This window comes from Rhinopithecus roxellana, chromosome 8 (assembly GCF_007565055.1).
Source record: "Rhinopithecus roxellana isolate Shanxi Qingling chromosome 8, ASM756505v1, whole genome shotgun sequence".
Lineage (NCBI taxonomy): Eukaryota > Metazoa > Chordata > Mammalia > Primates > Cercopithecidae > Rhinopithecus > Rhinopithecus roxellana.
Window position 1 is genome coordinate 10489716 of NC_044556.1, and position 25766 is coordinate 10515481.

The following is a 25766-nucleotide window of genomic DNA, read 5'->3' on the forward strand; positions in this document are numbered from 1 at the left end:
GCCTGAGCGCACTGTAGCCCCGCGCTCCGCCTGAACCCTGAGCATGCGCAGACGAATCCCGGGAAGCCTGAATCCGCGCACAAACGCGCGCTCAGAGCCTGGGCATGCGCACCCGGCCACCCGTGGCCAGTCGAGAGTCTGAGCATGCGCATGTCGTCCGCGCGCCTAAGAGTGTGCACAGGAGGCTCATGAGTTTCTAAACGCTGCGTTTGCAACAATACGATGTTTTGTACGGGCGCTGGCGTGTGCCCACAGATATCCACGTGACCGGAAAACGCCTTGAGCGCATAAAGTAGGAGACCGGAAGAGGCGTAGAACATGCCGGTCGCTCGAACTCCGCCCCCTCTTCTCCGTGTAGGCCCTGCCCCCTGAGGCAGCTGTTTCGGGCCTCGCCCCCATCGGGTCCCGAGGCACGCGCCGGGCGTCACGTGCGTTCCGCGGCGAGCGGAAATGACGCGAGATGTGTGCGCCGCCAGTATGGCCGGGCTATGGCGGCGAGTACAGGCTACGTGCGACTGTGGGGAGCGGCGCGGTGCTGGGCGCTGCGGCGGCCGATACTGGCCGCCGCCGGGGGGCGGGTCCCCACTGCAGCCGGAGCGTGGTTGTTCCGAGGCCGGCGGGCCTGTGACGCCTTTCCTCCTTGGGCACTGTGGGGCCGAGGCCCGGTAACTGGGGGCCAGTGGCGGGGGTTTTGGGAAGCGAACAGCCGCGGCGGAGGTGCATTCTCGGGGGGCCAGGACGCCCCTGAGGGCGGCGCAGAGGAAGGAGCCGGGGGCGCGGGGGGCAGCGCGGGCGGCGGGGAAGGCCCAGTCATAACAGCGCTCACGCCCATGACGATCCCTGATGTGTTCCCGCACTTGCCGCTCATCGCCATCACCCGCAACCCGGTGTTCCCGCGCTTTATCAAGATTATCGAGGTAATGGGAGTCCCCGCCTCGGCCTCAGGTTTCCCACCTTTGCAAGCAGCGGGCTGAACCGTGGGATCACTTTAGCGCCCTCGTCTTTCGCAACTTGTTCAGACATGAAGTTTCTCAAAGGGTGCAGTTCGAATCCTTGTCTGCTCACCACTAGCTTGGCAACCTTGAGCCAAAGTCCTCCCCTGTCGAATTTCTTCGAATCTGTTAGATGAGAGGAGTTGAACCCGAAGAGCCTAGGATTATCCACTTAGAACCCTGGTCGTAGAAATCCGGGGCCGGAAGGGACCAGAGTAGTCTTACGGCGCTGTTAGTTTTCTGCTTACTTGGCATAAGTTTTGTAACACCTCTTTGCCCCAGGCGCTCTGCCGTCTGGTTACAAGCCTCACTGAGATCAGAATTCTTTCGTTTCTTAAACAAATACTTCTTGAGTGATTGCTTATTATTTGCCAGAGACTGTTCTAGGTGCTGGGGATATGGCAGTGAACAAAACAGACAAAAATTTATGCCTTTGAAGCTGGGCATGGTGGCTCGCGGTGTAGTCCCAACTACTCCAGCGGCTCAGGTGGGAGGATTGCTTGAACCCTGGAGTCCAGCCTGGTTAACATGGCGAGACCCTGTCTCTTAAAAAAAAATCTGGGGCCGGGCGCGGTGGCTCAAGCCTGTAATCCCAGCACTTCGGGAGGCCGAGACGGGCGGATCACGAGGTCAGGAGATCGAGACCATCCTGGCTAACACGGTGAAACCCCGTCTCTACTGAAAAATACAAAAAGCTAGCCGGGCGAGGTGGCGGGTGCCTGTAGTCCCAGCTACTCGGGAGGCTGAGGCAGGAGAATGGCGTAAACCAGGGAGGCGGAGCTTGCAGTGAGCTGAGATCCGGCCACTGCACTCCAGCCCAGGTGACAGAGCGAGACTCCGTCTCAAAAAAAAAAAAAACAAAAACAAACAAACAAAAAAAAATCTGCCTTGGAGCTTCCATTCTGGCGGGATGAGACAGGCAATAAAGATGATTAGTAACAATATTGTATTAGAAGGCAATAATTACGAGAAATAATAGAGCATGGATGGGACAGGAGGCTTAGGAGGGTGGGAAGAGGACGTTATTCAGTGTGTTCTTGACCTCCTACCACGTAGGTAGTGCTGAGAGTACTGTAGTGAACAAGTCATGCAGTCCCTGGCCTTAACTTATGTTCCGGTGGTAGAAATTAGATCATTTCAGACTAAGAGTCTTGAGGGTGGTGAGGGAGCAGGATGATGTAATAGGGAGAAAGCAGTGAGTGTAAGGAACTTGAGCTTTTAGAGTAGGAAGGCCCCAAGAGCCTTCTCCCCCAGCTCCCCTTCCCTTAAAAAACAACTACTGATGTGGAAACTGGGATCTACGGGAAGGTTATCTCTTAACTGGCGGGGAGGAAGGTCATGCAGTGAGTCAGCCTCTGCGCTCACCCTCCAGACTCTGATAAACAAATCTCAAGGATCTGTTAGGAAGGGAAAGGCCATTTCAGAGGGGCAACAGACAGTGAAGAGGGGACAGAGGGAGCTTCTCCAACGCTGTCAGTTTGTGTGTCCCAGCTTTTTTTTGTTTTTGTTTTTGAGACAGAGTTGTACTCTGTCATCTAGGCTGGAGAGCAGTGGCGCGATCTCACTGCAACCTCCGCCTCCCAACCCCCGGAGTAGCTGGGATTACAGGCGCTTGCCACCATTCCTGGCTAATTTTTATATTTTTAGAAGAGACAGGGTTTCACCATGTTGCCTAGGCTGGTCTCGAACTCCTGACCTCAAGTGATTCACCTGCCTCAGCCTCCCAAAGTGCTGGGATTGCAGGTGCGAGTCACCGCACGCGGTCCCAAGGTCTTTCCTTGATGTTGAGCAGTAGTTACTGATGCAGGCCCCAGAACAAGACCCTGTGGGGTCCTATTCTGGCTCCATAACCTTCAAGTTATTCCTTTGGCTTCCACATTCTCATCTGTGACATGGACGTATTAGTGTCTTACTAGAGTTGTTGTGGGACTTAAATGAGACCATGTGGGCTGGGCACGATGTCTCACGTGTAATCCCAGCACTTTCGGAGGCTGAGGCAGGAGGATAATTTGAGACCAGCATGGTCAACATAGACCCTGTCTCTACAAAAAAAAAGAAAGAAAGAAAAGCCGGGCACAGTGGCATGCACCTGTCGTCCCAGCTACTTGGAAGGCGGAGGCAGGAGGATCACTTGAAACTGGGAGATCAAGGCTGCAGTGAGCCATGGTGTCACCACTGCACTGCAGCCTGGGCAACAAAATGAGGCCCTGCCTCAGTAATAACCTGATATTGTTTCCTCTTTGGTGTACTTCTGACATTTCAGGACTCTGCCTCGGAGGCCTTTTTCCCATCCTTGACTTCACCCCGGCAGTTCTCTTTACCCTCCCAGGTTTCTGGACCCGGGATGGTGTTCATCAGGTCTGGTCCCCTCAGTTCTGCAGAGTGACAGATGCCCCTTGCTTCCAGTGCCTGAGCAGAGAGAGGATTCTTCTAAAAGAGTTCAGACTGCCCACGTGGAGCTAGCCAGGAGGGTTAAATTAGTGGCTGCGGATAGTATTTGGGAGACTGGCAGGTGGTTCTCATTATATATCTGGTTGTGATGGGTTGTAAATCATAAAAATGGGCCGGGCGCGGTGGCTCAAGCCTGTAATCCCAGCACTTTGGGAGGCCGAGACGGGCGGATCACGAGGTCAGGAGATCGAGACCATCCTGGCTAATACGGTGAAACCCTGTCTCTACTAAAAAATAAAAAAAACCAGCCGGGCGACGAGGCGGGCGCCTGTAGTCCCAGCTACTCGGGAGGCTGAGACAGGAGAATGGCGTCAACCCGGGAGGCGGAGCTTGCAGTGAGCTGAGAGCCGGCCACTGCACTCCAGCCTGGGCGGCAGAGCAAGACTCCGTTTCAAAAAAAAAAAAAAAAAAAATCATAAAAATGTATCCTGCCAAGGCCAGGAGGCAGATGCCAAGGATGCAGCTATCAGCTGTTGGCAGAGGGGAAATTGGGGGGCAACTTCTTTGGGACCCAATAAATGTTTCTGAAATTGTTAGCAAAGCTAATCCTCTTCAGTTTGTGCTTGATTATCTGGCCAACTTGCTCTAGAAAGTTCTGTCCTCATTAGCGACTTCTGAGTATAGATCAGTGGCTCTTAATTTTTGGTGGGTGTTAAAGAATAAATCGTAAGTGTTAGAAGTACTAGTTTATTTTAAAAACTAACTTTGTGGGCCGGGCGTGGTGGCTCACGCCTGTAATCCCAGCACTTTGGGAGACTGAGGTGGGTGGATCATGAGGTCAGGAGATCGAGACCATCCTGGCTAACACAGTGAAACCCCGTCTCTACTAAAAATGCAAAAAAAAATCAGTTGGGCATGGTGGCGGGCGCCTGTAGTGCCAGCTGCTCAGGAGGCTGAGGCAGGAGAATGGCCTGAACCTGGGAGGCAGAGCTTGCAGTGAGCTGAGATCGCACCACTGTATTCCGGCCTGTGCGACAGAGCGAGATTTTGTCTCAAAAAAAAAAAAAGAAAAATATGATTACTTTCCTAAGTCCTTTCGCAAGCAGCTTTCTCTTTTCCTTTGTTCTCACTTGCCTTTATCTATTTTTAAAAGTTTTAAGTTATCAGTCAAGTTAGCTTAGATTGTGCATCTGGCTCCAGCCAATAGAGGCAAGACACAGTGGCAAAGACAAATTGCGGAAAAGATAAAAATTGCTTTGGGAGGCCAAGGAGGGCGGATCACAAGGCCGGGAGATCGAGACTATCCTGACTAACACGGTGAAACCCCGTCACTACTAAAAATGCAAAAAATTAGCCGGGCGTGGTGGTGGGCACCTGTAGTCCCAGCTACTCGGGAGACTGAGGCAGAATGGCGTGAACCCAGGAGGCAGAGCTTGCAGTGAGCAGATATCGCACCATTGTACTCAGCCTGGGGTACAGAGCGAGACTCTGTCTCAAAAAAAAAAAATTTTGCTTCCCTCCTTTGTTCAAGTGTGCTCTGCTCTCGCCATTGTTCCATCTGCGAGGAGCACCCTTCAGAAAGTAAAATTGTCTTACTAAGAAAACTTTTTGTCCGAATGCTAATTTTTCCTTGCAGTACCAAGGTACAAGCATTCTGTCTCTAAATAAACATTTTATAGCCGGGCGCCGTGGCTCACGCCTGTAATCCCAGCACTTCGGGAGGCCGAGGTGGGCGGATCACCTGAGGTTGGGAGTTCGAGACCACCCTGACCAACATGGAGAAACCCGTCTCTAGTAAAAATACAAAATTAGCTGGGTGTGGTGGCCTGTAATCCCAGCTACTCGGGAGGCTAAGACAGGAGAATCGCTTGAACCCAGGAGGCGGAGGTTGCGGTGAGCTGGAGATCATGCCATTGCACTCCAGCCTGGGCAACAAGAGTGAAACTCTGTCTCAAAAAGAAAAAAAATTTCACTTATAACAGTGGGTCGCATACCCTCCTGTGAGATGTTATCGACTTTCTTCCCAGAAAGAAAAAAAATTAGGTATCTATAATGTCAGGAATTTCTGGACCACAAGTTAAGAGCCTGTGTTAGGGAGTGAGTCAAAACACTGGCTCTCAAAGGATGGTCGTGGACCAGCAGCATCAGCATCATGTGATGCTCTTTTGTTTGCAGTGCAGATTTTTGGACCCACCCTAGAACTGAATAAAAACTCCGAGGGTAGAGCCCAGCAGTGAGCTTCTTAAAGTCCTTCAGGTCATCCTGGTGCCTGCAAAAGTTTGAGGGCCAGTATTTCATATATATATATGTATTTTTTTTTAACTTTATTACATAATAAAGAGTAAAAAAAATTCAAAAAGAAAATAGAGATGGGGTCTCACTGTGTTACCCAGGCTGGTCTGAAACTCCTGGGCTCAAGTGATCCTCCCGTCTCAGTGCCCCAAAGTGCTGGGATTACAGGCATGAGCCACCACACCTGGCCAGGCCATTACCTTTAATCAAGGTCTGTCCAGTGAATTAACGAAGACTTGAAAGAAATCAGGTGAGCTCCTTGCTCCTTCAAATGCTTCCTAGAAGACATCATTAGCCCTGAACCTGCTGTTGAGAATATGCTGTGATCCTGGGGGTCTTGATCATTAATTAACAGCATATGATGTGATAAGGAAGTAACTTGCAGTGAAAATTGGAGGGACCAGGCATGGTGGCTCATGGCGAAACTCCGTCTCTACTAATAAGACAAAAATTAGCAGGTGCAGTGGCGTGCCCTTGTAATCCCAGCTACACAGTAGGATGAGTTGGGAGAATCGCTTGAACCCGGGAGGTCGAGGTTGCAGTGAGCCGAGATTGCACCACTGCACTCCATCCAGCCTGGGCGGCAGAATGAAACTTTCTAAAAAAAAAAAAAGGAAGTCATCAGCCTCTGGAGTGGGCCACATTTGAATTACTTGTTTATTCTGACATGAATAAAAGCAGAATGGTTTTGATTTTCAAACCAAGACAGTTTGCCCCGGACATCCCTTTTGAAGCTGGATGTTAAATCAATTTCTGGGTTCTGACCATCCGTCTACTTTGAACTTCCTTTGGGAATGGAGGAAACCACTAAGAAAAATGCAGCTAGTCAATTCTGCCTCACTGTATTCGCCACCACAGCCTCCTGGCCTCCTCTTTTTTTTTGGGTTTCGGCGTTCCCGAACCCTGTTGATTAGTATCCCGGATCCGATTAGCATGTCTCCAGAGAATAATCTAGACAACGTTAGAGCTGCTGTCAATGTCAGCTAGAAAAGTTACCCTGGGCCGCGTGTGGTGGCTCACGCCTGTAATACCAGCACTTTGGGAGGCTGAGGCAGGTGGATCACCTGAGGTCAGGAGTTCGAGACCAGCCTGGCCAATATGGTGAAACCCTGTCGCTACTAAAAATACAAAAATTAGCCAGGTGTGGTGGTGCATGCCTGTCATCCCAGCTACGCAGGAGGCTGAGGCAGGAGAATCCCTTGAACCCAGTGGGGGCGGAGGTTGCAGTGAGCCGAGATGACTCCATTACATTCCAGCCAGGGCAACAGAATGAGACTCTGTCTCAAAGAAAAAAACAATCTACCCTGCATTTCACCTTGGGGTCATTGTCATGCTAGGTTAAAAATAAGAAGTTGGTTGAGCTGCTAAGAAGGAAAGTTCGTCTCGCCCAGCCTTATGTCGGTGTCTTTCTAAAGAGAGATGACAAGTAAGTGATTTTTTTCCTTCATTCCCTTGTTGACGTTGCCCTGGAGTCCAGCTCACCACAAGTCCTACTTTGTACTTTGCACTTTTGACTCTTGACCCCAAGGAAACCAGGGAAGACCTCCAGAGTAAAGGCCAGGAGCCAGGCAGGCTACCTTTTCAGCCTGGACTAAGAACTCAGCTTGTAGCACTAAACTTCATGCATTGTTAAAATGTGGGGGAAATTAACTTCAGGGACCCTTGGTCATGAGATGCACCATGAGGCTGCCTGAAAGCTGAGCTAGCTGGTCGGAGATCATGGCTCCACGTAGAAATGAGTTCCATGGGCCAGGCATGGTGTTGCACACCTGTAATCCCAGCACTTTGGGAGGCTGAGGCATGTGGATCACCTGAGGTCAGGAATTCCAAAGCAGTCTGACTGACATGGTGAAACCTCGTCTCTACTAAAAATACAAAAAATTAGCCAGGCGTGGCGGCAGTCACCTGTAATCCCAGCTACTCGGGAGGCTGAGGAAGGAGAATCGCTTGAACCTGGTAGATGGAGGTTGCAGTGAGCCCAGATCGCACCATTGCACTCCAGCCTGGGCAACAAGAGCGAAACTCCATCTCAAAAGTTCCATGTATGCATTCCAAGCAGGCTCTGTGATAGGAGCATAGAAGAGACTTGAAGTCCCATCTGGACCATGTGCTTGTGGCTGACTTAGTGAGGAGCCACCCACTCGGTCCTGTGACCACTGGGGGCAGCCCTGACCTGGCAGAAGCTTCCCTAGGCTCTGGAGCTCCTGTGGGAGCCAAGGAAGCCGCTCTTGGTTTTCAGTAGCATTTGGTAGGGACGTTTCTTTTCTCTCCCTCCTCCCTCTCAGCCAGAGACATCCTGCCAAGCATGCAAGCCGTGTTCCAACGCTCCTCTGTGCTCCTCTTCCACAGCAACGAGTCAGATGTGGTCGAGAACCTGGATGAAATCTACCACACGGGGACATTTGCCCAGATCCACGAGATGCAGGACCTTGGGGACAAGCTGCGCATGATCGTCATGGGACACAGAAGGTAGGCGGCTGGCAGGGGGTAGTGGGGGATGGAGGGCAGGGTAGCATGCAGGAGACCAGCCCAGGGTGCCCCAGGCCCCAGCATCAGCCTGCCTTGTCTGTCAGCCCCGTGGCTTTCTTATTAGCACTGAGGCCAGAGCTGGGGGTAAGAATGAGACGTGTCACCTCTGGACCCCTCCTGTCTCAGAAAGGGGCAAGCTGCAGGGCCGGGCACAGTGACTCCTGCCTGGAATCCCAGAACTTTGGGATGTCAAGGCAGTTGGATCGCTTGAGCCCAGGTGTTGAGTGCAGCCTGGGCAACATAGCGAGATCCCATCTCTGCAAAAAAAATAGAAAAATTAGCTGGATATGGTGGCTCATGCCTGTGGTCCCAGGTACCCAGGAGGCTGAGGTGGGAGGATCACTTGAGCCCAGGAGTTTGAGACCAGCCTGGGCAACACAGCAAGACCCTGTTTCTATAAAAAATTTTAAAAAGTTAGACATGATGGTGTGTTCCTGTAGTCCCAGCTACTTGGCAGGCTGAGGCAGGAGGATTGCTTGAGCCCAGGAGGTCGAGGCTGCAGTGAGCTATGATCACACCACTGCACTGCAGCCTGGGCAGCAGAGTGAGACCCTGAGTTGAGGTGGTGCTGGGTGCTCTGAGGCAAGATGCAGACGGCGTGAGGTGGAGGGCGCTCGGTGCTCTGAGGGAAGACGCAGATGGCTTGAGAGGTGGAGGGCGCTTGGTGCTCTGAGGGGAGACGCAGACGGCGTGAGAGGTGGAGGGCGCTCGGTGCTCTGAGGGGAGACACAGATGGCATGAGGTGGAGGGCACTCGGTGCTCTGAGGGGAGGTGTAGACAGCTTGAGTGGTGGAGGTGGGTAGCTTCCGTGAAGTGCTTGGGGACATTCTTTGCGATGGTGTCCTTGAAATCGAGACCTGAACGACAGGAAGGAGCCACTTGAGCTGAGTCCAGGGCGCAGAGTCTCAGAGACCAGCCTGTGCCCGGCCAGGCTGACACTGTTTTCAACAGGAGGCCCTGGGGCTTGTCGCTGCAGCTTATCCACGATACTTAGGATGGGGACAGTGGTGCATTGGCGTGGGACTCAGGGAATGCCTGAATCTGGCGAGAGTCTAAGGGGTGGAGGGGACACTGGTTGGGAGGCCCTGAGAAAGCGGCTCAAGTTTCCAGCCTGAGGACCCCATAGCCACCCTGTGGCTCCAGAGGTCTGGGTTCAACGGGACCCTTGGACCACCTGTACCACCAGGGAGGCCTCAGCCGGGGCCAGGGCAGCTCCCAGCCTCAGTGGCTTCATGCCTGCTTTGCTCCTGTGTCAGAGTCCATATCAGCAGACAGCTAGAGGTGGAGCCCGAGGAGCCGGAGGCAGAGAACAAGCACAAGCCCCGCAGGAAGTCAAAGCGGAGCAAGAAGGAGGCGGAGGACGAGCTGAGCGCCAGGCACCCGGCGGAGCTGGCGATTGAGCCTGCCCCTGAGCTCCCGGCCGAGGTGCTCATGGTGGAGGTGGAGAACGTCGTCCACGAGGACTTCCAGGTCACAGAGGAGGTGAAAGTGAGTCCGTGTGTCACGCAGGGCGGTCGCAGCCGCCTCCCCAATGGGCTCCCTTGAGCTGTTCCTACAGCCTCTCCTAGGAGTTGTCTCCCACCCTGAGCCCCTCAGCAAGGGTCTGGCTTGTCTGGAACTCATTTCTAATGGAACAAAGAGGGTGCTTTTCCTCCCAGAGGTCTTTGGAAGACTCTGGGATGGGAGAGGCACAGGAAATTTGCTGGAGCTGTAGCTACTCGAGAGGGAGGCAGGGTTGGAACCCAGGTACAGCCCCAGCCCGTGTCCCCTGTGCCAAAGTGTCCAGCAGTTACCAAGACACCTTCCAGCCCCGGCTTCTTCCCACCAAGCCCGGGAGGTCAGGGAGGGGAAGCTGGGACCCGTGGCTGTAGGACAGGAAACAGTCTGTTGGCCACCCTGATCCCCCCAACCTAGGCCATCCTGCTTTCCTGGTGGCACAAGGAGTCAGCTTCCGAGGTGGCCAGCCTCCTGGCGGTGCCACCTGCCCTCCTGCTGTAGGGGCAGTCAGCAAAGCTAACCAAAGGCCTGAAGCATGTCAGCTCCTTACTTGTGTGCCTGGTGTCATCAGCCTCCTCAGGCTGTTGCAGAGCCTGGGGGGAAAGTGCCATGATCAACTGGTGATGTCTGCTGTGGACGCTGGGAGGGGCGAGCCGTCCTGTCCACAGGCCCTCCTGAGTTCTTGAGGTCAGCGCTTCTATCCTGTCCTGCTAGCCCCTGTGAGTTGTTTTTGGTTTTGTTTTTTCTTTTTTGAGACAGAGTCTGGCTCTGTCACCCAGGCTGGAGTGCAGTGGCGCCATCTCAGCTCACTGCAGCCTCCGCCTCCCGGGTTCAAGTGACTGTCATGCCTCGGCCTCCCAAGTAGCTGGGATTACAGGCACGCGCCACCACGCCCGGCTAATTTTTTGTATTTTTAGTAGAGACGTGGTTTTACCACATTAGCCAGGATGGTCTCGATCTCCTGACCTCGTGATCCGCCCGCCTCGGCCTCCCAAAGTGCTGGGATTACAGGCGTGAGCCACTGTGCCCGGCCCGAACTTGTTCTTCTTAAAGCAAGTGCCCCGGACCTCCAGTGGGCCTGTTCTGGTGCCTTCTACCAGGGTCAGCTCAGACAGTTCAGGGTCAAAGCCAAAGACTAGAGACCAGGTGATTAACGGTTTTTTGGAGACAGTCTTGCCCTGTCACTCAGACTGGAGTGCATTGGCTCAATCTTGGCTCATGGCAACCTCCGCCTCCTGAGTTCAAGTGATTCTCCTACCTCAGCCTCCTGAGTAGCTGGGATTACAGGCATCCACCAAAGTGCCTGGCTAATTTTTTTTTTTTGTATTTTTAGTGGAGACGGGGTTTCACCATGTTGGCCAGGTGGGTCTTGAGCTCCTGGCCTCAAGTGATCCACCTACCTTTGCCTCCCAAAGTGTTGGTGTTACAGGTGTGAGCCACCATGCCCGGCCAAGACCAGGTGATGAAAATTTGGTTGTAGGCAGGCACGGTTGCTCATGCCTGTGGTCCCAGCTACTCCGGAAAATGAGGCGGGGAGGATCGCTTGAGCCCAAGAATTCCAGGCTGCAGTGAGTCAAGATCGCACCACTGCACTCCAGCCTGGGTGACAGAGCAAGACTTGGTCTCTCAAAAACAAATAATAAAGGAAAGAAAAGGCATCTCTTCTTCCCCCAAGATAGCTTGTCCTAAGGACAAGGCTCTGAGGGCTAAGGAGACGGGCTTTGGTTTTAGTCTGGACTCTCTTGGTCCCGTGTCCCTGGGACTGGTGAGTTTAGGCTGCACTTCTCCGTCTCCGAAGCCCTCCGTGACCAGGGCCAGTTGGTGGCGGGGAGGGGAGGGGGGCAGTTGATGGAGCAACTGGTGGGTGGGGCTCCCAGGGCCACGCCTCCCACCCCCTGCTGAAGCACTGCTGGGCCTCAATGACCCTGCCCCCATACCTGGCAGGCCCTGACCGCAGAGATCGTGAAGACCATCCGGGACATCATTGCCCTGAACCCTCTCTACAGGTGGGCCTCCGTGCGGGCGGCTGCCAGGCGGGGTATCTCTGTGTTTCTGCAGCTGGGTGAATGGGGAGCTTCCTCAGCGTCCTCCTGGGAGGAAACCTCGCCTGGGGCAGGGATTCGTGGCCCAGGGAGCAGCCTGTGCGGAGGAGCCTGCTGCCCACTGGGGCGTGGGGCAGGTTGGAGGCCCGGGGCCTCAGCAGGCCCAGGTTCCTTGTCCCCTTCTGCTGAGGCTGGACGCTGTTGCTGGCATTGGCTGGGGGAGTGGGGAGCAGACTGCTGAGGTGAGGTCACTGCACGGCTCCCATGGGGGCTGCACATGGGGATGCCACATGCCTTTCCAGCCCAGGACAGGTGGGCCCTGAACTCGGCACCAAGCAGCAGAGCTTGCTCCCAGAGAGCACCCCTAGGCCCTGCCCGTAGCTACAGGGGACAAGGACCCTGAGGACTGGGTCCCCGTCAGGGGGCCGCAGTGCAGCAGAGCACAAGGCCATGGACACCGAGGCAGCTCCCTTTGTCCCCCAGGGAGTCGGTGCTGCAGATGATGCAGGCTGGCCAGCGGGTGGTGGACAACCCCATCTACCTGAGCGACATGGGTGCTGCTCTCACCGGGGCCGAGTCCCACGAGCTGCAGGACGTCCTGGAAGAGACCAACGTGAGTGCCCCCCACTCCACAGCCCCCCACACCTGGCTGCACCCCACCTCCACTATGCTCCGCCCATGCCCAGCTGCCCTCACTCCTCCTCGGCTCCCCCGTGCCTGCCTGCCCTCGCCCCTCCGCCGTGCGCCATCCACACCCAGCCGTGTGTCCCTGGCTCTGTATTTGAGATGATTTCCCGCTGTGTGCCTTGATCCACATCCGTCCGCCTTTGAGCGGCTTCATAGCCTTCAGCTGGGAGTTACCATTGCGGGTTCAGTGGGATCCTCTGGGCCGTGTACCCAGGGTATCGCCAGTCTTTTGCTGTTGTGAGCAGCATTCCTGAGATCGACCCCATGCATGCAGCTGGAGGGCCTGCGGAGGTATCCATAGGATGCGTTTCCAGCACAGAATTTGTCAGGGCGGAGGGCACGCACGCCTCTGTGCTGGGTGTGGCGTGGCCAGGCGCTCCTGGCAGCATCTCTCAGGATGCGCCTTTTCCCCCACCTCGGCCCTACATGCACAGATACCGACTTCTGTTCATCCTTTCCGCCCTCCCTGTCTCGGCAGATTCCCAAGCGGCTGTACAAGGCCCTCTCCCTGCTGAAGAAGGAATTTGAACTGAGCAAGCTGCAGCAGCGCCTGGGGCGGGAGGTGAGCCTGAGGCTGAGGCGCAGCCACTCTTGGGGGCCTTCCCGTCAGGCCACGTGACATCAGGCTCCGGAGCGCACGGAGGGACCAGTGGCATCGGCCAGGGCAAACCCAGAAGGCCTGTCTGGGTTTTGAGGGCTTCGTGCCATCATCTGCTCTGTCATCCTGGGCTGTGGAACTCTCTGCATTGAACAGGAAAGCTTAAAGCTGGTCCCAGTGTAATGAGCCCAGGGTGGAGCAGTCTCAGGACCGTCCCACATCAAGGGAAGAATTCCTCTGCCTTTGTAATCTTGAGGACAGTGTTGGAAATTGGGAAGCAGCCTGGGAAAAGTCGAGATGCTGTTTCTTAAGACCCAGCCATTGAGGCTCACTGTCCTGATATTCGGCAGATCACAGCCTGCCTGATGGTCAGTCACTTCACAGTTGTAGCATTTTTTGGAATTTTTTTAAATTTTAAGACAGGGTCTCAGTCGGCCACCTAGGCTGGAGTGCAGTGGTGCAATCTCAGCTCACTACAGCCTCCACCTTCAGGGCTCAAGCAGTCCTCCCACCTCAGCCTCCTGAGTAGCTGGGATTACAGGCGTGCGACACCACACCGGCTAATTTTTATCTTTTAGTAGAGAAGGGTTTCACCATGTTGGCCAGGCTGGTCTTGAACTCCTGACCTCAGGTGATCCGCCTGCTTTGGCCTCCCAAAGTGCTGAGATTACAGGCGTGAGCCACGGTGCCTGGCCCCATCTCTATAAAAAATTTTAAAATTAGAGCCAGGTGTGGTGGCAGGTGCCTGTGGTCCCAGCTACCCAGGAGGCTAAGGCAGGAGGATCGCTTGAGCCCAGGAGGTGGAGGCTATGGTGAGCTATGATGGTGCCTTTGCACTCCAGCCTGGGCAACAGGAAGACCCTGTTTCTTTTTTTTTTTTTTTTTTGAGACGGAGTCTCACTCTGTCGCCTGGGCTGGAGTGCAGTAGCTGGATCTCAGCTCACTGCAAGCTCCACCTCCCGGGTTCATGCCATTCTCCTGCCTCAGCCTCCCGAGTAGCTGGGACTACAGGTGCCTGCTACCTCGCCCGGCTAGTTTTTTGTATTTTTTAGTAGAGACAGGATTTCCACCGTGTTAGCCAGGATGGTCCCGATCTCCTGACCTCGTGATCCGCCCGTCTGGGCCTCCCAAAGTGCTGGGATTACAGGCTTGAGCCACCGCGCCCGGCAAGACCCTGTTTCAAAAATAAAACAAAAGATGGAAGGAACCAAAGGATTCCTGCCCTGGGTTTCATTTCTTTTCTCTGAGTCCTGGGAGAGCAGAGGGTCCCCACTCGTCCAGGGACACACACACTCACCCACTTTCCCAGACCCAGGGCCTGATGGCAGCGCCTCACCCCACAGGTGGAGGAGAAGATCAAGCAGACGCACCGCAAGTACCTGCTGCAGGAGCAGCTGAAGATCATCAAGAAGGAGCTGGGCCTGGAGAAGGACGACAAGGACGCCATTGAGGAGAAGTTCCGGGAGCGCCTCAAGGAGCTCGTGGTCCCCAAGCATGTCATGGATGTTGTGGACGAGGAGCTGAGCAAGCTGGGCCTGCTGGACAACCACTCCTCGGAATTCAAGTGAGCGCCAGGCCCGGGGCGGCCCAGCCCTTGGGCAACCCCTTCTCAGCCCGTCTTGGGCAGGCCAGGGGACCCAGCAGGAGAGCCCTGTGGCACCTTCTTGCTGTGGCAGGTGCTTGGTGGTGGGCTAGGGGGTACTCGGTGAGCATCAGTCCTGTTCCTGGGCAGGACACGTCATCACCATCTCCATTCCCCAAGGAAATCGAGGCTCAGGGCTGTGGAAGTGGTGGTCAGGGCCTGTGAGCTGGTACGTGGTGCCAGGGATTTGAACCCAGGGACACCTGGCTCTACACCAGGGCTGCTTTTTTTTTTTTTTGAGATGGAGTCTCGCTCAGTTGTCCAGGCTGGAGTGCAGTGGTGCAATCTTGGCTTACTACAACTTCTGCTTCCCAGGTTCAAGCAATTCTCCTGCTTCGGTCCCTCAAGTAGCTGGGACTACAGGCATGCACCACCATGCTCCGCTAATTTTTTGTATTTTTAGGAGACATGCGGTTTCACCATGTTATTCAGGCTGGTCTTGAACTCCTGACCTCAAATGATCCGCCTGCGTTGACCTCCCAAAGCGCTGGGATTACAGGCATGAGCCACCGCGCCTGACTTTTTCTTTCTTTTTTTTTTTTTAAGACAGTCTTGCTCTGTCGTCCAGGCTGAAGTGCAGTGGTGTAGTTTTGGTTCACTGCAACCTCCACCTCCCAGGTTGAAACGATTCTACTACCTCAACTTCCTGAGTAGCTGGGATTACAGGCATGCGCCACCATCCCAGTTAATTTTTAGTATTCATAGTAGAGATGGGGTTTTGCTGTGTTGGCCAGGTTGGTCTCAAAACTCCTGACCTCAAGTGATCACCCACCTTGCCCTCCCAAAGTGCTGGGATTACAGGCATGAGCCACCTCATGCCATCTCAGCTCTCCTGACAAGAGTCAGCAGTGGACCTCCAGCCGTCCCCTCCTTCCTGCGCTGGGTGCTTTGGACAGGGCAGTTTGTAAATTTTTTTTTTTTTTTTTTGAGACAGCGTCTCGCTCTGTCGCCCAGGCAGGAGTGCAGTGTCTCGTCTCACTGCAAGCTCCGCCTCCCGGGTTCATGCCATTCTCCTGCCTCAGCCTCCGGAGCAGCTGGCATTACAGGCGCCTGCCGCCACCCAGCTAATTTTTTGTATTTTTAGTAGAGGCAGCTTTTACTGTGCTAGCCGGGATGGTCTCAATCTCCTGACCTTGTGATCCGCCTGACTTGGCCTCCCAAAATTCTGGGATTACAGGCGTGAGCCACTGTACCCGGCCTATAAACTGTTTTATAGAGATGGGGTCTCGCCGAGTTGCCCAGGCTGGTCTTGAACTCCTGGGCTCCAGCGATCCTCCCACCTGGGCCTCCCAAAGAGCTGGGATGACAAACGTGAGCTACTGCGCTTGGCCCCACACATGGTTTCAAGCCCCGGGCAACCACACGGCCAAGTCCAGCAGACACACGGGCAGCTCGTGAGCTCCGCTCAGCATCTCTCATCTTTCCCCTGACAGTGTCACCCGCAACTACCTAGACTGGCTCACGTCCATCCCTTGGGGCAAGTACAGCAACGAGAACCTGGACCTGGTGCGGGCACAGGCAGTGCTGGAGGAAGACCACTACGGCATGGAGGACGTCAAGAAACGCATCCTGGTGAGCCCAGTGTCTGGCCGGCTATGGATTTGCATGTGGGCAGTGGGCCCAGGCCCAGGACTCTGTGTGCTGTGGGTTGAGATTTCAAAGGAGCCCCCTGGTGAATTCGTTGGCCTGGGGGTGCTGGTCGGGGGGATCCTGACGGAGGGAGCATCCTGCCCTGCCCCCGGGGGCTCGAGGATTTCCCAGATGGACTGAAGTCATGCCCGATAGGCCGAGCATGGTGGGGCTGCTTGTCCCAGCTACTCAGGAGGCTTAGGTGGGAGGATCACTTGAGCCCAGGAAGCTGAGGCTGTGGTGAGCTGTGATCATACCACTGCACATCAGGTTAGGTGACAGAGTGAGACCCCCATCTCTACAAAAAATTTTAAAATTTGGGCCGGGCGCCATGGCTCATGCCTGTAATCCCAGCACTGTGGGAGGCCGAGGCGGGCAGATCACGAGGTCAGGAGATCAAGACCATCCTGGCTAACACAGTGAAACCCCAACTCTACTAAAAATACAAAAAATATTAGCCGGGCGTGGTGGCGGGCGCCTGTAGTCCCAGCTACTTGGGAGGCTGAGGCAGGAGAATGGCATGAACCCAGAAGGCAGGGCTTGCGGTGAGCATAGATTGCGCCACTGCACTCCAGCCTGGGCAACAGAGCAAGACTCCATCTCAAAAAAAAAAAGCCGGGTACGGTGGCTCACGCCTGTAATCCTAGCACTTTGGGAGGCAGAGGTGGGCGGATCATGAGGTCAGGAGATCGAGACCATCCTGGCTAACAAGGTGAAACCCTGTCTCTACTAAAAATACAAAAAATTAGCCGGGCACAGTGGCAGGTGCCTGTAGTCCCAGCTACTCGGGAGACTAAGGCAGGAGAATGGCTTGAACCTGGGAGGCGGAGCTTGCAGTGAGACGAGATTGCTCCACTGTGCTCCAGCCTGGGTGACAGAGTGAGACTCTGTGTCAAAAAAAAAAAAAAATTAGTCTGGTGTGGTGGTGCATGTCTGTAGTCCCAGCTACTCGGGAGGCTGAAGTGGGAGGATTGCTTGAACCCAGGAGGTGGAGGCTTCGGTGAGCTGTGATGGCGCCACTACACTCCAGCCTGGGCGACAGAGCAAGACCTTGTCTGAAAATTATTTTATTTTATTTTATTTTATTTTATTTATTTATTTTTTTTGAGACAGAGTCTCGCTCTGCCGCCCAGGCTGGAGTGCAGTGGCCGGATCTCAGCTCACTGCAAGCTCCGCCTCCCGGGTTCACGCCATTCTCCTGCCTCAGCCTCCCGAGTAGCTGGGACTACAGGCGCCCGCCACCTCGCCCGGCTGGCTTTTTTGTATTTTTTTAGTAGAGACGGGGTTTCACCGTGTTCGCCAGGATGGTCTCTATCTCCTGACCTCGTGATCCGCTCGTCTCGGCCTCCCAAAGTGCTGGGATTACAGGCTTGAAACACCGCGCCCGGCCAAAAAATTAATTAATTTTAAATTAATTTTTTAAATATCACTCCTGAGACATTAGAAACCAGGCAGGCAGGTGGGAGTCAGAGGCTAAAAACAGGAGTCAGAGCCCGGGCGCGGTGGCTAACGCCTGTAATCCCAGCACTTTGGGAGGCCGAGGTAGGCCGAGGCTTACAAGGTCACGAGTTCAAGACCAGCCTGACCAACATGGTGAAACCCCGCTTCCACTAAAACTACAAAAAAAGTAGCGGGGCGTGGTAACTTGCGCCTGTAATCCCAGCTACTTGGGAGGCTGAGGCAGGAGAATTGCTTGAACGCAGGAGACAGAGGTTGCAGTGAGTTGAGATCGCACCAGTGCACTCCAGCCTGGGCCACAGAGGAAGACTCCATCTCAAAAAAAAAAAAAGGAGCCAGAGGCATTGGTGGAGGACAGAAAGTGGGCTGTCTCTCTGGGTCGGGCTGGTTGGTGGTGTTCGGGGTCCCGGGGAAGGGACCCGTTAGGAGGTGGGGAACTGCTGAACAGGCCTGGCACTGCCAGGCGGCCGCGGTCTCCTGGCACCTAGTTGTCCTATTGGTGTTAATGGAGCCCTTGTCACAGGCTGCCCCTCCCTGTGGCCAGTGGCAGCGTTGATCTGCTCAGCCTCCCAGACAATCCTGGTCCCTTTCCGCAGCTCTCAGGCGTGAAAGGCAGTGTGCAGGTGGCGAGTCATGCCCAGGCCCCCGGCTTGCCCAGCCCACGCTCCCACTGAGCCTGCCTCTGTCCATAGGAGTTCATTGCCGTCAGCCAGCTCCGCGGCTCCACCCAGGGCAAGATCCTCTGCTTCTACGGCCCCCCTGGTGTGGGTAAGACCAGCATTGCCCGCTCCATCGCCCGCGCCCTGAACCGAGAGTACTTCCGCTTCAGCGTCGGGGGCATGACTGACGTGGCTGAGATCAAGGGCCACAGGTAGGCCCAGCTCCGAGAGCTCTCCCCGCGGGCTCCCCTCAGCTGTGCTGCCGGGCTTCGTCTTCTCCAGTCACTGTTAACCTTTGGTAGAGCATCTGGGTCGCGGGTAGCCAGCTCCACTCACGCTAGAGTAACTGAAAAGTCCAGCCATGTGGCGGACTTCAGGCCTGGCTGATTCCAGGCGCTCAAACAGCGCTGGCAGGAATCTCCATGGCTTGACCCCTGGGAGAGAGACATCTCGGCCGGCCCTCAGTAGACGCCCCCAGTAGTTCCAGCTCAGGTCCTGCAGTGCCCCGGCCAGAGCTGCAGGGCCGGCATTTGCCGTGCACACGCTGGTTTATGTGGACTGTGGCTGATGCCCCAGGACTCGGAGTGAGGTCGGCCCCACCCCCCACCCTGAAGTCTGCGGGCTGGAGTCAGGAGAGACGGTCTCCAGTGAGGACCGGGCTGCGCACACCGGAGAAACCTCGGTGCCTCTGTGGGCTCACTCCTCCCGGCCGGCCTCAGGCCCAGAGCAAGGGCCATGGCCCTCAGCGTTCAGCACCTTCCCACCTGGCCCTTCGGGTGGGCAGCCAGGCGCGGCTTCTGCGGCTCCCTCCTCGCCAACCTCTGTAGACCACGGTTGTTTGGAAACCGTAGCCCCAGTGAAAGCCGAGCGCGAGGCATCTGTTAAGTCCGCCACCTGTTTCCATCCTGCAAGGCGTTCACTTGAGTCCAGGTTTCAAGTGAACATTTCTGGCTCCTCTAAAAACATCCCCAGCTCTGGATCCCCCAGGCTCAGGCCTTCTCAGTGTCTGCCTGCCCGCTGCAAGGGTGACAGCATGCTGGCCTACACCGTGTCCAGTCCCCAGGGCGCGGCCACTCTCACCAGCCTGGAGTTGGGAGAAGCTGGAGGAGGTGGGGCCAGTGCAGTTTTGGGGGTCCCACATTGACCAGGGGGGTGGGGGCCTGGAGGATGAAGGGGTGGGGGTCTGAGTGGGAGGACAGGGGACCTGTTTTGCAGGCCCTTGGATGGGGTGGGGGTCTGAGCAGGAAGGAGCAGCTGGGTGAAGGTGGAGGGGCGGGTGTGGGAGGCACCCACTCCTTCCTGGGCACGCGGTTTGAGGTGGTCCTGAAGCCTCTTGGGCCCTGGTTCAGGGATGGCTAGAAGTGCAGACAAGGCCCACTCACTGCCGGAGGAGAGACCCTAGCGGGGTCTGAACGAGCCTGTGCCGCCTCCGGCCTTGGGAGGGAGTCACCAGGGAGCGGGGCTGCAGGGATGGCAGGCGTCTGTGCTGACGTCACTCTGGGTTCCTGAGACAAGGACAAGGACAGGAGACTGGCTGCGGGAGATGGATCACTGTTGATAACAGCAGCAAAACTCTCCTTTGCCCACAGGACCCTGCGTGACCTGTCCCACCCCTCCCTCTCCTCTTCCTCCCCCATTCCTCTACCCACTTCCCTCTCCATCTCCTCCCTTTCCCTCCCTTCCCCTCTTCCCCTCCTCCCTCTTCCCCCTCTCCTCCCTCTCCCCCTCCCCTCCCTCTCCCCCTCCTCCCTCTTTCTCCTCTCGTCCCTCCCTCCCTCCTCCCTCTGCCTCAGCCTTACTGCCTCCTCTCTGTTCTTCCAACACACCAGGCGTGGTCCTGTCTCAGGGCCTTTGTACGGGCTGTGTCCTGGGCCTGGAAGACCCCCGCGTGACTCCCTCCTCATCTGCGTTGCTCGGGGCCTCTCCCTAAGACACTCCTTACCCCCGCACACTTAAAAGTGGCACACACATCCCAGTGGCCTCTCAGTCCCTCTGTCCCTGCCCCCGTGTCTTCATCCCGCAGACAGAGCCTTCCTCACTGCCTCTCTTGGGGCCTGTGACTCTTCTGTCTGTCCCTGCCACGTGCTGGGCCCGTGTGCTGGGGCAGAGCATGGAGCTTGCAGGAAGCCCTCCTGAGAGCCAGTGCTGGCCATGACTGTTGTCACCGGAGCCCTCAAGGGCTGGGGTGGGCCTGGCATCCCTCATTGAGGAGTGGGGGGCCTTCTGCTGCCAGCACCTGGCTGGCTTTCACCAAGGGTAGGAGGGGCCAGCTGAGTGATGGAACTGAGGGAGATCTGGCTTTGAATCGGTGACCCCAGAATCTGAGCTGGGGGGATGTCCCCGTGCTCCCCAGCTCTCATGAGCACAGGGCAAATGGGGGCAAGTGACCAGCATGGCTGTAAGTGCCACGTATCTGGTGGCTACCAGCATGTCCCTCCTGCCCCCGCATTGCGGCCATGTCTCCTGGGCATCCAGGTGGCCTCTCCCCCGTGGCCCTGGAGGGTGCACGGCGGCGGCGTGGCCAAGCCAGGCTACCGAGTGGCCTCTGACCCTGCTGTGCGCCCGCAGGCGGACCTACGTGGGCGCCATGCCCGGGAAAATCATCCAGTGTCTGAAGAAGACTAAGACGGAGAATCCCCTGATCCTCATCGACGAGGTGCGTACGGAGAGGCCCTGAGGCTTCCTACCCCAGAGTCCCAGGCAGCCTTGACCAGGCAAGGCCATGTGCAAGATGAAGCCCAGAGCCCTCCGGGCCCCAGGATCCCTAGGTCAACTCAGGTGCCATTGCCGTGACGCTGGACCTGATGGCACAGACGGCTCCCCCCCACCCACAGCCATGCCCAGCAGGCTGCCCGTCCAAGGCAGGGTGTGGGTGCTGCTCTCACGCAGGGCGTCCCCAGCCCCGACCCCGGGGTCTCCCTACTGGGCGGGCTGGCCAGGGACATGGCGAGAGCCACCACCTGGTGTCTGCTGCCCCAGGTGGACAAGATTGGCCGGGGCTACCAGGGGGACCCCTCGTCGGCGCTGCTGGAGCTGCTGGATCCAGAGCAGAACGCCAACTTCCTGGACCACTATCTGGACGTGCCCGTGGACTTGTCCAAGGTGGGGGGCCCGTCTGGGACCTGGGCTTGGGGGGAGGGTGAGCGGCCAGTCCCCCAGCACCTTGCCGCCTCCCCCAGGTGCTGTTCATCTGCACAGCCAACGTCACGGACACCATCCCCGAGCCGCTCCGAGACCGCATGGAGATGATCAATGTGTCGGGCTACGTGGCCCAGGAGAAGCTGGCCATCGCAGAGGTAAGCCCAGACCCTCCCCACCACTGTCTTCGTCCCCAGAGCAGGGGGTGTCCCCCAGAGCCTGCAGAGGCCGTGCCGCTGGGAGTTCCCAGACCCAGGAGAGACAGGTGGGACCTGTAGCCCAGAGGAACAGATGCGGCCATGAGAGACACACCAGACGCTTGTGAGCAGCTGTGGGGTGGCACGAGCGGGCACGGGGTTTAGGGCCTGGGACTGTTCAATACACCGCCCACCACCATCAGGCCACATGGCCATCAGCTGTCAGTGCACACACCGTCTCCTGGGGCCTCCAGGCTGCCCCAGGGCTGGGCCCCCACTTGACCCAGAGTGTAGGGAAGGTTTCTGGCAGCCTGGAAGCAGTGGGGCCTGTGGTCCCCTCCCCGGGAATGAGGCTTGAAGGAGGAGTGGTTTTAGTGAGGAGCATATGGGGTCTGTTTCTGCGGGGGAGGTGGGCGTCCCGTATTCCTGATGTGTTTTCTTTCTGGAAAGTGCATTTCTCCCCTAGGAGCCCTTTGACAGCCAGTGGTGGGCACTGGTCCCTGCCCCGAGGCCTTCCCAGCATCCTCGTGTCCCCTGGGGGCTTCAATGCCCACTGCTGGGTCCAGCTTCCAGCCTGACTTCCCCAAAGGGCGGGTCTGTAGTTCCTTGGGACAGGACTGGGGGGCATGGGGACCCCTCAGGGCATCAGGAATGCCCCCCAGTATCAGTGGCAAATGTAGAGTGGCCTGCATGGCTCTGTCCATCTCACAGATGCCCTCCCCGCATGCCGTTAGAGCTCAGAACTATGGCAAGAATTGTGTGGGGCTGTCGCTCACCCTGGAGCCCACGACCCAGTCCCCCTTCTCATGTGCTGAGGGCAACAGCCACGTAACCAGTCAGCTACCCTACAGGCCCTGGGTCTGTGTATGGGGCCAGCCCAGAGACAACCAGGAGGCCTTCCTGGAGGAAGTGGTATCTAAGATGCCATTGGGGAATAGAAAGTGGATCCAAGCAGAGGACGCAGCACAGGCAAAGGCCTCGGGCCTCTGGGCATGGCGGGTGGCAGGGCCTGTGTCCAGGTCCTGGTTTCACCATCAGGGACCTCGTTTCCAGGCCAGGGTCTGGGGGCCATGGAAAAGGCACTGGCTCCCAGGTTCTGGACTGAGCTGGTGGGCAAGGTCCCTCCAGACCCAACCCTGACGGCCGCCCTTGCAGCGCTACCTGGTGCCCCAGGCCCGCGCTCTGTGTGGCCTGGATGAGAGCAAGGCCAAGCTGTCGTCGGACGTGCTGACACTGCTCATCAAGCAGTACTGCCGCGAGAGCGGCGTCCGCAACCTGCAGAAGCAAGTGGAGAAGGTGAGCTGCCACCCCGTCCTCCCGGTACCTGCCGCCCACCCCACCCCACCTTCCCATCCCCATCATGCTGCCTTGACTGCCCAGGTGTTGCGGAAATCGGCCTACAAGATCGTCAGCGGCGAGGCCGAGTCCGTGGAGGTGACGCCCGAGAACCTCCAGGACTTCGTGGGGAAGCCCGTGTTCACTGTGGAGCGCATGTACGACGTGACGCCGCCCGGCGTGGTCATGGGGCTGGCCTGGACCGCCATGGGTGAGTGTAGTGGCGGGAGGAGATCCCAAGCCATTCCCATTTCTACCCAAGAACAAGCAGGTCCCACCTTGCACACCTGTGCAGTTGGCCGCTGGTGGCTCTGGACCGCCTCTGGCTGGGGGCGGTGTGTGGGCAGCCCAGGGCGTCTGGGGCTGACGGAGGGGAAGGCTGTGAGCACACGGGTGGCAGCACACCATGGGCCTTACGGATTTGGGTGACACTTTGATAGGCTTACAGGTGGGGACAAGGGGTCCCTCAGCATGAGCTCATCCAGATGGACCTTGGGGCCACCACACAGAAAGGAGGCGAGAGGGCAAAGGGGGCGGTGCGGGAGGGGCTGGAGAGGGGCTTGTGTCTCTGGGCAGGGCAACAGTAGCTGGGGTCCTTGCAGCCCTGGGGGTATCCTCTGTGGCTGGCAGCTGCTGGGGGCTGCCCTGTGGGGCGTAGAGGGCCAGGAACCTGCAACGCAGTAAAGGTGGAGGCCGGTGTTGGCTCCTGATGGGACACAGCCCCTGCCCACGGGCACCAAGATGCTGAGCTGGGGCAGGAGTGGTCAGGGTGGCCCCGAGGGGTGGAGTGAGCGCCAGCCCGGACTCTGAGGCCTCCCGTGTTCACAGCTCCACACCCATTCCAGGAGGCTCCACACTGTTTGTGGAGACATCCCTGAGGCGGCCACAGGACAAGGACGCCAAGGGTGACAAGGACGGCAGCCTGGAGGTGACAGGCCAGCTGGGGGAGGTGATGAAGGAGAGCGCCCGCATAGCCTACACCTTCGCCAGGGCCTTCCTCATGCAGCACGACCCCGCCAACAACTACCTGGTGACCTCACACATCCACCTGCATGTGCCCGAGGTAACTGCGCTGCCCGCTCCCGCCCCGCCCCTGGGCCTCTGGCCACCTACTCACCCGCTTTCCCCACACCCCCCCACAGGGCGCCACCCCCAAGGACGGCCCGAGTGCAGGGTGCACCATCGTCACGGCCCTCCTGTCCCTGGCCATGGGCAGGCCCGTCCGGCAGAACCTGGCCATGACTGGCGAGGTCTCCCTCACGGGCAAGATCCTGCCTGTTGGCGGCATCAAGGAGAAGACCATTGCAGTGAGTGTCCTTGTGCCTGCCCCACAGCACTGGCAGGGCCCACACCACCACGGGACAGGCCCAGTTCCCACCATGCAGCCTCTGTGTGGGCCAGGAAAGAGGGAAGCCCTGGGCTTTGGACTCAGGTTTCTCTGGCCTGGAGCTGGCCTTAAGCTGACCGCCCTAGCTGCCTTCTCCACACATTCCAGCGCCTCCACTGGCTTCCCCAGCAGAGGGGCAGGGGGGCGTGGCTCCTTTCTTTCCCAGGCAGCCCAGCAGCAAGGCGGAGGCTGGAGATGGGGACAAGGTTTAGGCATTGCTGGTGTAGGGCGTGTTTGGAACCCCCGCCCAGGGGCTGGCCTCTTCTTAGGGTGCTGAGCGGGTTGGAATGCCACTGTCCCCACTCTTCCCTCCTGGCCCTGCCTGTCCCCAGACTGCACCACACCTGCCGTGTGTGTAGGAAGCCTGGTGGAGTCAGCCAGGATATGCCACTATGAGGGAGGCGTGGTCCAGTGGCCATGACCACTTCCCCCTGGACACCAGGCACAAACTCCCTAGATCAATGGTGGGGCAGATTGGGAGGCTCACTTCCTGGAGGCAGTGTGCAGTGACAGTGGGAACTGCTGTCCTTCTAAGGGGCTGTGCCTGGCAGACCTGTGTAGCCTCCGGAGGTGGGGAGGGGTGCGGCAGGGCCTGGGGGCAGAGCAGGCCGGGCTCAGATGCAGATGCTCACAGGCCCGTGTTCAGGCCGCAGACACTGTGCCTGACCCCTGGATGTGAGGCTCACCCAGAGCCCTAAGACTGCTCCCACGGTGGGGAGGCCCTGGCCCCTGCTCAAAGGCTGTCGGAGCCCAGGCCAGTGGTTTGCCTTGAGCCTGTTCCCGCTGGGGATGGGGATCCTGTTGGGTTTCAGGAGTTACTGTTAGAAGCCCTTTCCTTCCTGGAGGACAGCACGCTTGCCGCCCTGCCACAGGCCCAGGCAGGGCTGACCATGACTCTGCCCCCAGGCCAAGCGTGCAGGGGTGACGTGCATCGTCCTGCCAGCTGAGAACAAGAAGGACTTCTATGACCTGGCAGCCTTCATCACCGAGGGCCTGGAGGTGCACTTCGTGGAGCACTACCGGGAGATCTTTGACATCGCCTTCCCGGAGGAGCAGGCAGAAGCAGAGGCGCTGGCCGTGGAGCGGTGACGGCCGCCCCAGGACTGCAGGCGGCGGATGTCAGGCCCTGTCTGGGCTGGAACTGAGCGCTGCGGGGATTGCGCCCGGGCCTGGCAGCGGAGCCACGGAGCGAGCAGCTCGGTCCAGTGACCCAGATCCCAGGGACCTCAATCGGCTTCATCCGTGTCTGGCACAGAAACTATTTAAATGATTAAAGTCGTTTCCAGTACGGCG

General features: G+C 57.3%; 1 protein-coding gene across 1 annotated transcript; it reads left to right on the forward strand.

The window, feature by feature from the left end:
* The first annotated feature begins 333 nt into the window (after positions 1–333).
* Positions 334–25761, forward strand: LONP1 (lon peptidase 1, mitochondrial). The gene is made up of 18 exons (XM_030935436.1): positions 334–917; positions 7013–7101; positions 8025–8144; positions 9461–9692; positions 11646–11707; positions 12227–12356; positions 12909–12992; positions 14372–14592; positions 16104–16242; positions 18450–18628; positions 20985–21072; positions 21396–21518; positions 21596–21712; positions 22907–23047; positions 23132–23297; positions 23932–24149; positions 24229–24393; positions 25380–25761. Exons 1-18 carry the CDS (start codon positions 489–491, stop codon positions 25560–25562), a joined length of 2886 nt encoding a protein of 961 aa, XP_030791296.1. The 5' UTR covers positions 334–488; the 3' UTR covers positions 25563–25761.
* The last annotated feature ends 5 nt before the right edge of the window (positions 25762–25766 follow it).